The sequence below is a fragment of the Thunnus albacares genome, chromosome 11 (genome assembly GCF_914725855.1).
Source record: "Thunnus albacares chromosome 11, fThuAlb1.1, whole genome shotgun sequence".
In the NCBI taxonomy this organism is placed as follows: Eukaryota; Metazoa; Chordata; class Actinopteri; order Scombriformes; family Scombridae; genus Thunnus; species Thunnus albacares.
The window spans coordinates 15,071,889-15,086,003 of record NC_058116.1 but is presented as its reverse complement, the minus strand read 5'-3'; the positions used below and the strand labels follow the sequence as shown (position 1 = coordinate 15,086,003).

The following is a 14,115-nucleotide window of genomic DNA, read 5'->3' as shown; positions in this document are numbered from 1 at the left end:
TGTCGTTTGCAGCTGAAATTGACAGCAATGCTCTGGGCAAAAAGACAGTTTAGCTCCTTTTTTTTTTTTTTTTTTTTTTTTTTTTTTGAGAAGCTGTGACAGACCTGACATTTGTATCTATTGTGTGACCAGTTGTGCTTTAAACCCGCACAACACAAAGCCCATAATAAACGATTGTAGCAGAGAAAATATTAATCCTACAGAGCAAAAAAAAAAGAATTTAAAAAATAGCTGAGCTTCCATAAAACAAGACATATCCGATTATAATGATTCTTCAGATCTGATGCATGCTTCTCATTTCCTTATGCAGCATTCATTCTGTGATATTTATATCTATACTGACTGTTACAAATAAATTACTGTGGTTATGAAGCTAAAAAAAGTGGGCAGTGTCGCTTCCCGTCGTCTATATATACCCTGTAGAACCGAATTTGTGTGATGAAACCAGAGTCACAGATTCGATTCTAGGGGAGTATATGGTCGATGAAAAAACTTCGATTTATTGACTTATTGCCATCTTGTTAGGCGTCTGGTTCCTGATGTGCTGTCAAGCGCTACAGTGACAGTGTTGATTTGTGCACGAGAGTAAATCTGACAACACCACATTCTTCATGAAGAGTGGAGCTTAGGCATGTTGAAACTCTATAGGGCTCAAAGGGGAATCTGATCCAAAATGTTACACATGGAAATCAACATAATTAGGAAAAAAAAAGGAGGCTGTGTTTTCTATTTGGTGTTGGGATCAAATACATAAGTCACAGCACACACTCACAGCTGTAGCTTTTCTCTCCTGTGAGTCGTGTCTGTTCTTATTGATTCCCAGAGGCTGCTGCTGCTGGCCAATAGGCTCCTGAGACAGTTTTTTTTTTTTTTTTTTCAAAAGGGATGGGAGCAGATGAAGTGATGAGATTCGTGTAACTTTTGGATGACCCCTCCTTGACAAAGACAGTCTCCATCAATTGTCCTCAGTCATTATTCCCTGCTTTTATGCCAAGGGGCTTTTTGTATCTTTTGTTGGTTTCTCTGTTGAACACCATGCCTTCAAGTCAGAGCAGTGCCTCAGGAACTGATCTATTTTCACATCTGTTTGGATAAAACAACCACAAGTCTTCAGCTAGTGTTCCAATGTTCCTTTCTTTTATTTCTTTGAATTATTTTTACATCAATATAAGCTCAGAGGTTCAAGTCAGATGTTGTTGTGTGTATTTTTTCTTTTTATTTCAGCATGACTTTGTATTTTCCAAATGTGCATGCAAATGTTTGAGGGCGAAGTTTATTTATTCCACTAGAGTCTAATTTGGGTTTATCTTAAGTTAGATTAAATTGCCTTTAGTTGTATGTTTACCCGTTTATGGACCAGCATCACCTCTATTGGCCGATCTGGTCACATGGTTCGCTAACTTTATTCAGTTGACACCAAGTAGGAGGGCTTTATGGAGGGAGGAAAAAAAGACAACTCGAGAAAAATTAGTATTTTCTACCTTCAGAAATTAATGGCCATGAGTTCGTATATGGTGAACTCTAAGTATGTGGATCCTAAATTTCCTCCCTGCGAGGAATATTCACAAAATAACTATATACCTGAGCAGGGCTCGGACTACTTCAGTCCATCGCAGGACACAGACTTTCAGCATCCAGGGATCTACCCACGGTCAAACTACACGGAGCAGCCCTTCAGCTGCAACACTGTGCAGGACTCCACAGTGCAGCCACGGGGTCATGTGCACGAGAGACCCAGCCACCCGAGCCCCTTTAACGCACAGACTGAGCAGGGGCCCCCGGTCCAAGTGGCCGGACCCCGGACTTGTGGACAGCAGCAAAACACAAAGAGCCAAAATGGGATACAAGCCAAGCAGCCTGCAGTAGTTTACCCCTGGATGAAGAAAGTCCACGTAACAACTGGTAAGATTTGCTCTTATAATTCTCTTTTGGACCAGCTGAGACCTGTAGTTTAAAATCATTCAGTGTAATATTTATGGGAGTCTTTGAAAGGCCTCGCCAATTACACAAGTCATAAATTTTTATAGCTCAGGAAATAGGCCGCTAGGTGAGGTCCTCAAAGCTTCTGAAAACACATACTGACCGGTTGTAATGGTGCTTATATCTGCAGCAAATCTGCTGCATCTAAATTCAGCAGAAATCTGTCATTTATTCTCCTTCTCTCGCTTCCGTGTGAATTTCCTTAAAGTTTGAGCGCCCCGGGTAGACAAGACAGTCCTCATTGTATTGTTTTTGCTTGCAAGCTGCATTGGTCCATTTGGTGACTTTTTCTTTTTTCTTCTGGTTTGTTTTCTTTCTCCCAGTGAACCCGGATTACACAGGACCTGAGCCCAAACGGTCCAGAACAGCTTACACCCGGCAGCAGGTTTTGGAGCTTGAAAAGGAGTTTCATTTTAACAGGTACCTGACCAGGCGGCGACGGATTGAAATCGCCCACACGCTTTGTCTCTCCGAAAGGCAGATCAAAATCTGGTTTCAAAACAGACGGATGAAATGGAAGAAAGATCACAAACTACCCAACACCAAGGGCAGATCTACACCAGCCTCCAGCCATCTGCAAAGCCTCCAGAAGGATAACCAGACTGATATCACATCATTATAAGAGAGGAGGGGGTGTCATATCTTTAGAAATTAACTGTATATAAAAAAAGACACAGGTTGCATCTGACTTTTTGCATGGGCTGATGTCGTTTTTAGCCTTTTTTTTAATTATTATTATTTTTTATTATTATTATTTAACAAAAAAATGACCCCAGCAGTGTTGACTCAAGGCTGAGTCAGAAAATCAATCAGTCTTTATAACTGAGAGGTTTGAAAGTTGAGCCTCTCTTGCTTGTTTTAATTTCCTCAAAGAGACACAAACTTCTTCTTTTTGGACGTTTACCCCCCCATCATCATCATCATCCCCCCTCTCTGCGGACATTTCATGGATTTAAACAAAGTGTCTCTGCTCTTCTCACGTGGATTCACGCTGCTTTTAAAGATTGAAATATCTTTATTCAAAAACAGGGAAGCCATTCGTTCAAATTACACACACACACACACACACGCACACACACACTAATAAATGTTGTTTCAGTTTTACTCTCATTGAAACTACATAATAAATGCACAATATAGGCTATATATACATATAAATATATACTTGAAAGAAACAGAACGTCAAACACAACTCAACCTCCTTTTCGTAAGTTGCAAATATCCCGTTGATTTTTTTTATATATCAGTTACACGTTTCTTCGTGACTTGTATGTTTTAACTTATTTTGTACAATAAAGCTTTTAAAATTTTCTTAGCCTAAATGTTATTCCCAAAAATCAAGAACATTCCTGTGTGCATACTATTCCGAGTGCCCTTATAAATCTCTTTTGACATCTTTGTAAACAGTGTACATTTTAAGAGGCTCTCTCATGCCATCTGAAACTCTTTCATGAAAGATCATTTGTTCCTGCATGGCACCGAATTGGTATTGGATGTTTCTCATCGGAAATAATCAAATCCAGAATATTTAGGAGGATAATTGTTTATTTTCCTTGATATGATTTTTTTTTGCGTCCTTATTTATTTGTTTAAAAATAAAAAAAAGTGTAAATTTTCGTAGCCTATAGCACACATACAAATTTAATTAAAACTATTCGTTGGACTTTTATTAATCTAAAATATGTTTGAACTCTTGTGCATTATTAGCATGGCTTTATGCAAAGTTTAGTCTTAGTTCATGTGGGAATCTTATCATTTTCCATTTACACCAAGCTTACCGAGGGGGGCTTTCACGTCACAAGACAGATATTTCTTGTTTTAAACCCTCATTGTCTTCGGACAAACAAAACAAAACAAAAAAAAAGCCCAGAAGCTCCAACAGTTTCTTGGAGGTCTTCTCTCTCTCTGAAGTTTTCTCCATGAGAGGCTTGAAAAGGTATTTCAACCGAAGGTCGACAAAGCAGCAGTGGCAGGTTCATCCAGGGGACACATTTCAGCCGCGAGGACTGACCCCAACACCCCTGACCCGCCGGACAAGCAGCATTTTCTCTCCCAGGCGCTTCTCGCTTTGGTTCAGAGGGGTTTTCCACACTTAAAAAAAAAAGAAAAGCTAAAGCATTCAAAGCAAGAGTCATTGCGTGGATTCAATAGTTTTACACGTGTTTTAACTGTATTTATATCCGGCGCAGCCCCCAGAAAGGTCCTGATATGTGCATTTGTCTCCTCATGTCAATATGCAATCTTTTTGGTTTTATTTTTGTACATGCTTTTTACCTTGTACTGTGCATTGAGATGTGAGAAGTATATTGGAAAAAAATAAAGATTTCTACTGACTATGCATTTAAAATGATTGCAGAAAGAAATTTGTCGCGAGATTTTTTCTTTACTTCACCCGAGAAACGTTTTAATTTTGAAGAAATTGACTCCCCTCTGCCAGCCGAGGCTGTGAAATACTCTCAAATCAACAACAAAAAAAAAAAAAAAAAAAAGAAAGAAAAAAAAAATCCTTTTTATTATGTATGTTTATGTGGTTATTTGTTATTTCGGGTCATTGGTGTTGCGCCATTTACAAAAAGAATCACTTTTGGTGGGAAAAGCGAGTTTTTCTTCAGTGGTAACAAGCACGTGAAGCCACATGGAGCCTTTTTACCAAACATCCACAAATGCACCAAATGTGCGCTGCTTGGGTAAACTCAGTCTGTTCTCCTGTCAAGTATAAAAATCTAAGAGTATAAATTAGTTATTAGTGTAGAATAAGTGAAGTTTGTGTATAAAACTGATAAAGAACGAGTTTTTAACCTGGCGTGACTTAATTTTCAGCCATTAGCGCTTATCAAAAGGAACTCATGCTTTGCGTAAAAACATCCTCGTTGAAATTTTTAGGCTCATAATGAATCTTTTGAATTTTGTTCAGTGAAAATCATGTTTGGGTTCTTAAAAGTGAGATATTTATTGCAAAATAGAGACACAAGTGGAGTTTACTGGCCCAGTGGGACTCAAAACTGAAATAAAAAACTTGCTCCAAAACCAAAGTACGCAACACTTAGTAGTTGCTGCTGTTTTAGCATGTGTGCATACATGAGAAAGACCACTTGGGTTATTATATGAAACCCCCTCGTGCATCACGAGTTATGCTTTTATTAGAGATGAACTTCTGCGATACTGACCCTCGACCCCCCTCCGCACTACACAATCAACTCTCATCCAAACAAAAATGGGCATTAACAGACATGTGGAAAGACAATCTACAGTCACAAACTCAGCAATGTTTTCATCCCCGGTGACCACAATCTGATCCCCGCTGAGCGCGTGTGTCCCTGCAGGCGTGCACACGCGCTTATATATTTGTGTGCGCGCGCGAGTGTGTGTGTGTGTGTGTGTGTGTGTGTGTGTATGTGTGAAATACAAGCGTGTGTCATTTGGATTCAGAGAGAAGCTGAGACAAAGTGATGCTACCAATCCACCATCCTGCCATAAATGATCTGCACATAGATGCTGAAGAGAGGATGAGAGGGAGAGAGAGAGAGAGGGGGGGATGAGAGGAGTGGGGGAGGGGGAGGTGGAGGGGGGGATTGGCACAACTGGACAACTAACCTACCTAATATACATTAGTCCTTTTGATTGCTATTCATTAATTATTATTTTAGAGCCATTTAATATCATAACCTGACTTGTTTGAACTCTTGGCCATAAAAACATCATTTGTATAAATATTTATCATAACATAGTTCTCACCAGCAATTATCAGGTCAGAGCAGCCTACTACACACCGTGCAGTGTGTAGCCACACTGACCTACATGTCTGAACAGCAATAAATGGGAGCCAAAGGCAGTGCCATTTTCAATGACACTGCACCCAGTGCAGGAATACAACGTCGTTGCTCTCCATCCGGCCATATTTGATTTCCAGCTGTTTTCGCAGAAGCCTCTCCGTGCCAGACAACCCCCCTAAGATATATTAAAGTGCGCTGTCTGCATTCAGAGATATAATCCAGAGACTATACCACTCCGCTCTCTATTCTCGACCACGTGATTGTCTAAATAATTAATGCAGCACGTCCCCCTAGAAACACGGCGTCGTCATTAATCGCAAGGACTCTATCAGACTTGAAAACTGAAGAGATCCCCCAAGAAAATAATATCCGATACCCGGCGCAACCGTAGCCCCGCACTTTAGCAACACATCCGAACCGATGGATGCTTGGGTAGGTAAATATTTCAGCATTTTTCATGTTGCCCGAGCTGGTAAATGACGATATCAAATGTCGTGATATTTTGATAAATTGCTCCCTTTGATGTGTGCGCTCTGAGCAGAATTTGTATCTGGCTAGTCGCTGTATGCACGTCTCTTATTTATATTTTTTTTTAGCAAAGGCTGATTTTTTTTTTGTTTTGTTGTGTATGTGTGTATGTGTGTGTGTGTATGTGTGTGTTTGCTGTTTACGCATGTATCTTGAAAAGGATTGATAGGATAAATCGTAAAAAGTAAAGGGCAGTGACATGTATTTATGGATGCTCGCTGTGAATAAATGCTCTGTCGGACAGTGGCCCCTGCACAGGGCCCACTGATTCCTTATTAACAGTCTAATTCTGATTTTTTACTAATTTTCTCTAAAATTTTAAGAAATAACTACATATTTTTTCCCAAATACACAACATTAAAATTATGACTTGTTGTGTTTTTGTTTGCTAATTAGAAATGAAGATATCTTTACAGAGGAGCTTTTCCAATATAAGAAAATTTATGTTCAGTTTTTGCTTTGGTTTACTGTCGATTTCTACTGTTTTATTGTTAATGAGGGAAGATTTGATGTTGATGTCTGACAGTCGTAGAAGTTCGGACAGGCTTGACAGTTCTGCCTCCTTGTAAATCATTCTCAGTAATTCCTGAAAGGGTGCGAGGCTGTTGGGGGGCCGGGCGAAAACTGTAAATCTTTCACTTTTATTACCCTCTGAACATATGCTGCGACGCTACCAGTCCTGAACCCCTTCTTCACTTCAAAGATAACCCACCGCTGAACCAGCCGACGGGTCTCTGCGGCTCCAAATCCCCCTCTTCACAACCCATCCTAGTTCCTCTCTCTCTCTCTCTCTCTCTCTCTCGGTGCATTTATTTATTAGCTATTAAACCAACCACAATATATGTTTTTATTTTCTGTAATAGATATTGAAAACAATGCAGGAGAAGACACGACCATCTCACTCTTTGTGTTTCAGCAGAGACAGACACAACAAACAAAAGATGATAATGTGGTTTATTTGAATACAATCCAGTCCCAGCTGGAAGAAAAAAAATAAGTAATAAATCATCTTAAAAATGCACATCCCACATCAATGGAGCTACTGGGCGACTAAACAGGATTATTAACAAAAAAAATACTTGCATGTGTTGCGTTATAAGCCAACTTTACAGCTTTTCCTGTGATGTTCCTGATAGTTTCTATTTGTGAAAATCTCCAAAATGCTGGTAAGCTTAAAGCTGCTGTAACATGTAAAATGCACAGATCATTTTTTACGCAAAATACACTGCAGATAATATAGCTTAACCCCTGCCCTGATAGAGCATGATAATGTGTAAATCTTTATTATTAACGCCGTAACAACAAGCATTTCAGCCTGTGTTTAAATGCTGAAATGCAGGCGAGTTGCAATGTAAGCAGGAGATGAAAAGAAAATAGGCAGTGCAACATTTTCACACAGTTCAGATGAGGAAATAAACGCCACCCTTTATCAAAATGGATTGGTGAGGTAAAGGCTTGGTTGAAGAAGAGAACAATCACGTGAACAAATATGCTTGTATCTTAAGGCAGCGCCTTTATTTGTCATCATAAAGCTTCCGAAACACCCCAAAAAATCCTGATGTTAGCTCCAAATCTGTATAGGCCTGTGCGTTTCTGAATGCATGTATGTTTCAATGGGTGATTGATTACCAGGGATTTTTTTTTCCAGGAATAAGGATACCTTGTTCGCTTTTTATTGGTAGTTGAATGCGAGTCCTTCCATTCTTTCGGGAATACTGTCTCCATTGGTATATGGAAATGTCTGAAAAACAGCAAGATCAGGTTTAGGACAGCATTGTCTACAGACAAAGGGTGAAGGATTTATTCTAGAGACTGCGTGGAAAGGAACTGAGACTGAGGGGGAACCTGTATATGATGAATTGATTCACAGGTAAGCAATTGCATGGCAGAATGCAACCTTTAACCACGGGTTAATATGATGCAAGGAAATATATGTGATTTATTCCATTCAAGGAGGTGATGCTTGTTAATGTGGCTTTCTCGCCGGCGAGCTTGCGGATATGGAGACCACAGCCATCTCCTCAAAAGCAGATTGATAATTTTTTTGTTGGGGAAAACGCGTCCAAATATTATCGACAGATTGAGTCTGAACTGTCCTGCACTTTTCAGCTGATTTCACGTTTCGATGAAAGCCGGCTCGAAGGAAAAAGTAGGAGAGCAACTTTTCTTTTTTGACTCCCGGATCGTAAATCACATTAATTTGTTGTCTTATCGTCACAGTGGCGTTTGCCGTGATTTATGTGGTTTCAACTGTATGGCTTTGTTAACCTGCAATGTTATATTATACATGAATTCATATTGGATGTTTTAAAGGATTAGCGTGCTGGAAAGTGATCAAGGACAAAAGGCAAATACTTCTATTTTATTTGGATACCTTTCTGACTAACTTGTATTTGGTTAATTGTAACTCATGTGAATATATTTCTCTTTAGGTGTTGACTAGACTTTATAAGAATAAACATCAAAGGCCTGAGTGGTAAAGACAATAAAAACTTATAATTAAGTTGATTATTTTATTTGGTTATAATCTGTTTGTTAATGTATTACAGTTTAATTTATGTGCACTACATTTTTACAGACAACATTCTCTGGGTTGTGCGTCTTTTTTGCGGCTTAACCGGCTGAATTTCAACAGATATCAACAAAAAAGCAGCTTTTTATGTTGCAAAAGGCAATTTAGCATTTTGTGAGCAGCCCGTATTTTCTCCAGGAAAAAAACAGACCAACAACAGCGAGCAGAGGTCCAACATTATGTTTATCAGCTGCTGCAAGATATAATTATCCAACATTTAAAAAACGCCTCCAAAGCTTGTTTAAAGTGGAATCTAAACAGAATTTGAAGGGATAACGAGTACAAACGACCAAGTGGGATAATAACACTCCATATTGAGTCCGGCCTATTGTGTGAACCAAACTTACCGTAACAACGCGTAGGCGAAAAACACTGTTGTTTGAAAAGAGGACCATGTCTGCGACTAGTAGCTCAGTGTGCGCAAAAGCACTTCAGGAGCACAATATCGAAGCAGCTTTACCAAAAATAATCCACATCGAAGGAATCTTAAATCTCCATGATGATATTTTAAAGTGAATATCCTCAAACAAGCAGGAGAACAGTGGTTGTTTTCACACTCACAGTGAAAACAAATTACCGACATTTTCTGAGGTTTCATTTCTATCTTTTTTTTTTTCTCTTTTCTTTCTCGCCGCCGGTCGAGCATCTTCTCCTCTCGTTTCAGTCACCGCTGAAAAGCTGCTTTGAATTTAGTTGAGAATTTGAGTCTACTTGAAGCCAAACTGCTCGTTGTTCATTAAACTTTGACTTAGTGCTGAATGACCCAAAGGTCACCCAAAAAAGCTTATGACTGCTAAATATTTGGCCTAGCTCTTTGTGCAAAAGTGCAGATGTAGGAGTTTTCACAAGCATTGCAGGCAGTCAAAAAAAAAATTCTATTTCTCATATGTGCTCTTTAATTCTCAAGTCTTCCAGTTTCATTAAATTAAACAGTGCAAAATATATATTAATCGGCCAGGAATCATATGAATTAGATTTTTTTACTTGATATTTTATAATTGAATATTTAATTACAATCGTTTTTGATTGAATTTTTTAAAGTGTGAATATAATTGGGCCTGGTGTTAATCTTTATGTTTCTATTTAATTTCAGGCCCGCACATTGCTGCAGTTAAAAAAAGAGCAAAACAAACCTTTAATGAGAATACATTTGTATTTTGTTTTTGTTTTTTTTCTTCCAGGTCGAGGTGGGAGCAGTGATGAATGCGTGAGGGATATAATAAAAGAGATTTGCACAGATTTCGGTGAGTAACACTTCTTTAATAAAGGGAGTGGTCAACAGAGCCAACTGCTAACAAGGAGAAAGGGTGATTTGTTATTAGGCTGCACATTAACGCTCTCGGTGTTTCACTGGAGGCTTAAATCACGAAAACAGACATGAGGGATGATTAGACTTTTAACTGAGCCTCTACGTGTAATTATTTGCGCAGGTTTGAATCTCATTTCAACGTGTCCTTTTCCTGCTGTTTGCAACAAAGCCTCGTGAGTGACAACACACTTGTTATTTTAATACAAAAAAAGAAAAATGCATTAAACACGTTTACAGTCACACACTCTTCTGAAATATAACTGATAAACATGCACATAAAAAAAACGTAAAATTAAGAGGAATTTCACCACTTTATCCCACGATTTCCACATTTTGCAGCCATCGCCAATATTCCCAGCCAGTTTTTTTTTTTTTTTTTTAAACCAGCAACAGCTCCAGTCTTTCTTTCACCTCGGTGTTTTGGCTGCTGACTCGCGCGCAGCCACGAGGCATCATTTATAAACCGAGCCCCTGTATGAGAGAAGTCGCCGAGTATGAAATTCTTTCCCTTGCCTTCCTCCTACGCTTAGTTTTACACTTCTGAGGGCTTCGTGTCTTGAGGAGTGTTTTGCTTTTCATTCCTCTCTGAGGCCGTTTAACATTTGCGGTCATAAATTTTGCCGCGGTCCACACTGACAGGTGCAATTGTTATGCACGGCGCAGACTGCACCTCCTCAAGCCACCAGCATACAGTACAGACCCTTTGATATTTTAGTTTCAACTTTGTTAAAATGCTGTTTTATCTGTTATATTCTTTAATCACATGTGTCTGTTTATAAAATAATCCACTAGAATATTTGGTTTATTTCTGCTTTAATCTAAAATATCTGCAGATATTTTAAGGTACATTTTTTCATGAATGAGGCAGAAGGAAGATACTGACTTAGCAACCCAAAATATAGGTTGTGACATGAGTTAAGACTAATGAAATATCAAATATTACTCCCACCCCCACCCAGCCAAACGAAACACAGCTCTCTCTCTCTCTCTCTCTGTCTCTCTCTCTCTCTCTCTCTCTCCCACACACACACACTCACAAACACACACATATTCCAGACACTCCCACTACATTTGTGATATTAACATTAATATCGAAGCCTGGCGTCGATGAGCGTCGCCTTCTTGTGTGCGTAAACATGTGATTCAAACGCATGTGCGCCTCGGCCTTGGTGGGCTATATTTCTGCTACAGGGAACAATGCATGACGGGCTTTTGTCAGGCCTTGTGATTAGTGAAAAGGGTATTGTGTGTTTGTGTGTGTCAAATGCTGATTCAGCTTATTTCTGAGGGGCTCGTAAAGCCTTCCAGAGGGTCCTTTTTAGCGTAAGTTAAACTTTAACTGTTTTGTGCCAGAAATGAGTCACACACGGCTCGATTCTGGGGCCTGAGACATGTATCACTGTTATAGACAGTGTAGAGGCAGTTGGTAATTTCTAATTTAATAGCCGCTGTTGCACTATAGCAGAATGAATCTTGTGCAGAGCAGAGAGGAAGAGAGTCTCTTGGTTTATTGTGAACTTGTGTGTTCAAACCCTGAATCTCACGCAGTCATCTGAAGTAATGTTGAGGAAGTTAATTCATGTGTGCCCAGATGAATCTGATATATTTCTCTTTTATAGGTCACAGACTGGAGCTACGGTGGGAAAGACCAATCACGTGAATAAACAACACCCATGCCATTGGATAGAGCTGCTCTGGATTATTGGCTTTGAATTAACAAAATGCAGAAAGCAACATACTACGATAACTCTGGACTTTTTGGAGGCTACACCTACCCCAAACCAGACTCTTACAACTATGGCCCCGCTCATCAATCCTACCCTGCTTCTAACATCGAGAATGACTACCAGGGCACAGTGTGTCCCATCCAGACCTCTGCTGTCCGGCCACCAACTCTCAAAGACAGTGACCTGAACGGAGACTGTATGCGGCAAAGCAGCAGTCAAAGCAACAGCAGCAGCAGCAGCAGCAGCAGCAGCAGCCAGGCAACGAGTATTGTGGAGCAGCAAGCACCTCCACTGTCCGCATCCTCTCCCAGCCCCAACAGCTCTGCATCCCAGAAGAAGAAATCTCCATCCGGAAGCGCTTCCAGTTCTACCACATCAGTCCTCACAAAGCAGATATTCCCCTGGATGAAGGAGAGCCGGCAGAACTCAAAGCAGAAGAGCAACAACTGCACCACTGCAGGTAGTAATCATGATGGAGAGCTGTGTGTGTGTGTGTGTGTGTGGGAGTAGGGGTGGAGGGGGGGCTTTTGGGCCTTGTGCTTTGTTGTGCTTACAGTTTGCTAGACTATAATGGTATTGAAATGGCTCATAAACGTGAAGATGCTGTTGTTTATTGTCATTGCAGGTGAGGTGAGTGATGAAAAGAGCCCACCGGGACCAGCGTCCAAACGGGTCAGAACTGCTTACACCAGCGCACAACTAGTAGAGCTGGAGAAGGAGTTTCACTTTAACCGGTATCTTTGTCGCCCTCGGAGAGTGGAAATGGCAAATCTGTTAAATCTCACCGAGCGTCAAATAAAGATCTGGTTTCAAAACAGGAGGATGAAATACAAAAAGGACCAGAAGTCTAAAGGGCTCGCGCACTCTCCCCTGGGACACTCCCCGGATAGAAGCCCGCCGCTGAGTGGCCCAAATCACATTGGATACTCTGGCCAGCTCCAAAACGTGAACAGCCTCAGCTATGACGCGCCCTCGCCCCCGTCATTCGCCAAACCCCAGCAAAGCATGTACGGTTTGGCCGCGTACACGGCACCCTTGGGTGGTTGCATCCCGCAACAGAAGAGGTACCCGGGCTCCGAGTACGAACAGCACGGCATGCAGAGCAACGGCGGCTTTGCCAACGCCAATTTGCAAGGCAGCCCCGTTTATGTGGGTGGGAATTTTGTTGATTCCATGCCAGCCTCGGGCCCTATGTTCAACCTCGGCCATCTTCCCCACCCCTCATCCACTAGTGTGGACTACAGCTGTGCCGCTCAGATCCCAGGAAACCACCATCATGGACCCTGTGATCCCCATCCCACATACACAGACCTCACCTCTCACCAAGCGTCTCAGGGAAGGATTCAGGAAGCGCCTAAACTCACGCATTTGTAATATGTGGTTCCTGTATGTGTGTGTGTGCGCGCGCGCGTGTGTGCCAAAATTATGTTGCGCTCTTTTTATTACCTCACTAGTCTAATAACTACACTCCGAGCGAGTCGTGTGTATTATTACAGTATTATTGATATTACTATTAATGCTATTGTGTAATTATTTTCTAAATAATACAGCTTTGTCCATTTCTCTTGAATATTTGGGGATGCGCAGAGGCAGACTAGCCTGGTTGTCAGTTGTTCCGTTTTTATTTTTTGTTTTTTTATCAAGTGCAATGCGCAGTTTTGACTGAATATTTCATGCCGTTACTTGAAGGTAAGTCTTGTAGATCACGAAAGTAGAAGCTCATCTTTAGAGAGAAGGACTTTTAGGCAAATTTTCGTCTGTTTGTCAGGATCTCATTTTCCTCACGAGCATCCTATTTATTTATTTTTTTATTATGTTGAATAATCTTTCGTACTAGCATATAGCCTATTTATTATTTAATTACTTTTGTATTGCACATTATTTATCGTTTATATGCGAGTATTTATAAGTGTGGAGTTTGGTTTTTTTTGTAAGATTGGACAGATCAGTGCACTTGGAAGTGTTGGCAAACAGGGTTTGAAAATGCTATGACTCGCAGTGTATTGTTGAAAAGGAGCATTTTTAATTGTAAATCTGGGATAAATGGGGCATTTTATAGTGTATAAACACCACTATGTGTCCATGGTTAATCTTGTGTCAAACCTTAAGCAAAACGTAGACTATCGAAGTATCAAATATTATACACACCAGCATGTCATTTCGTGTAGTCCATTGCTATTTTTTATTTGTCTTCCATTGTTATTCCACTCGGTTGGATATCCATAA

The 14,115-nt window shown here is 40.3% G+C and overlaps 2 protein-coding genes across 2 annotated transcripts in view; both read left to right on the top strand.

Annotated features, from left to right (window-relative positions):
* hoxd3a (homeobox D3a) overlaps nt 1-13,361 on the top strand; it is a 66,770-nt gene extending 53,409 nt beyond the window's left edge. The window contains exons 3-5 of the mRNA XM_044365426.1: nt 10,035-10,097; nt 11,782-12,349; nt 12,515-13,361. Coding sequence (XP_044221361.1) covers nt 11,884-12,349; nt 12,515-13,263 — 1,215 coding nt within the window. The 5' untranslated portion in view covers nt 10,035-10,097; nt 11,782-11,883 and the 3' untranslated portion in view covers nt 13,264-13,361. The remainder of the gene's footprint in view (nt 1-10,034; nt 10,098-11,781; nt 12,350-12,514) is intronic.
* Nucleotides 493-3,290, top strand: hoxd4a (homeobox D4a). Its single transcript, XM_044365429.1, has 2 exons — nt 493-1,902; nt 2,304-3,290. The coding sequence occupies exons 1-2, from the start codon at nt 1,434-1,436 to the stop codon at nt 2,600-2,602; spliced, it is 768 nt and encodes a 255-aa protein (XP_044221364.1). The 5' UTR covers nt 493-1,433; the 3' UTR covers nt 2,603-3,290.
* Nucleotides 13,362-14,115: the final 754 nt, after the last annotated feature.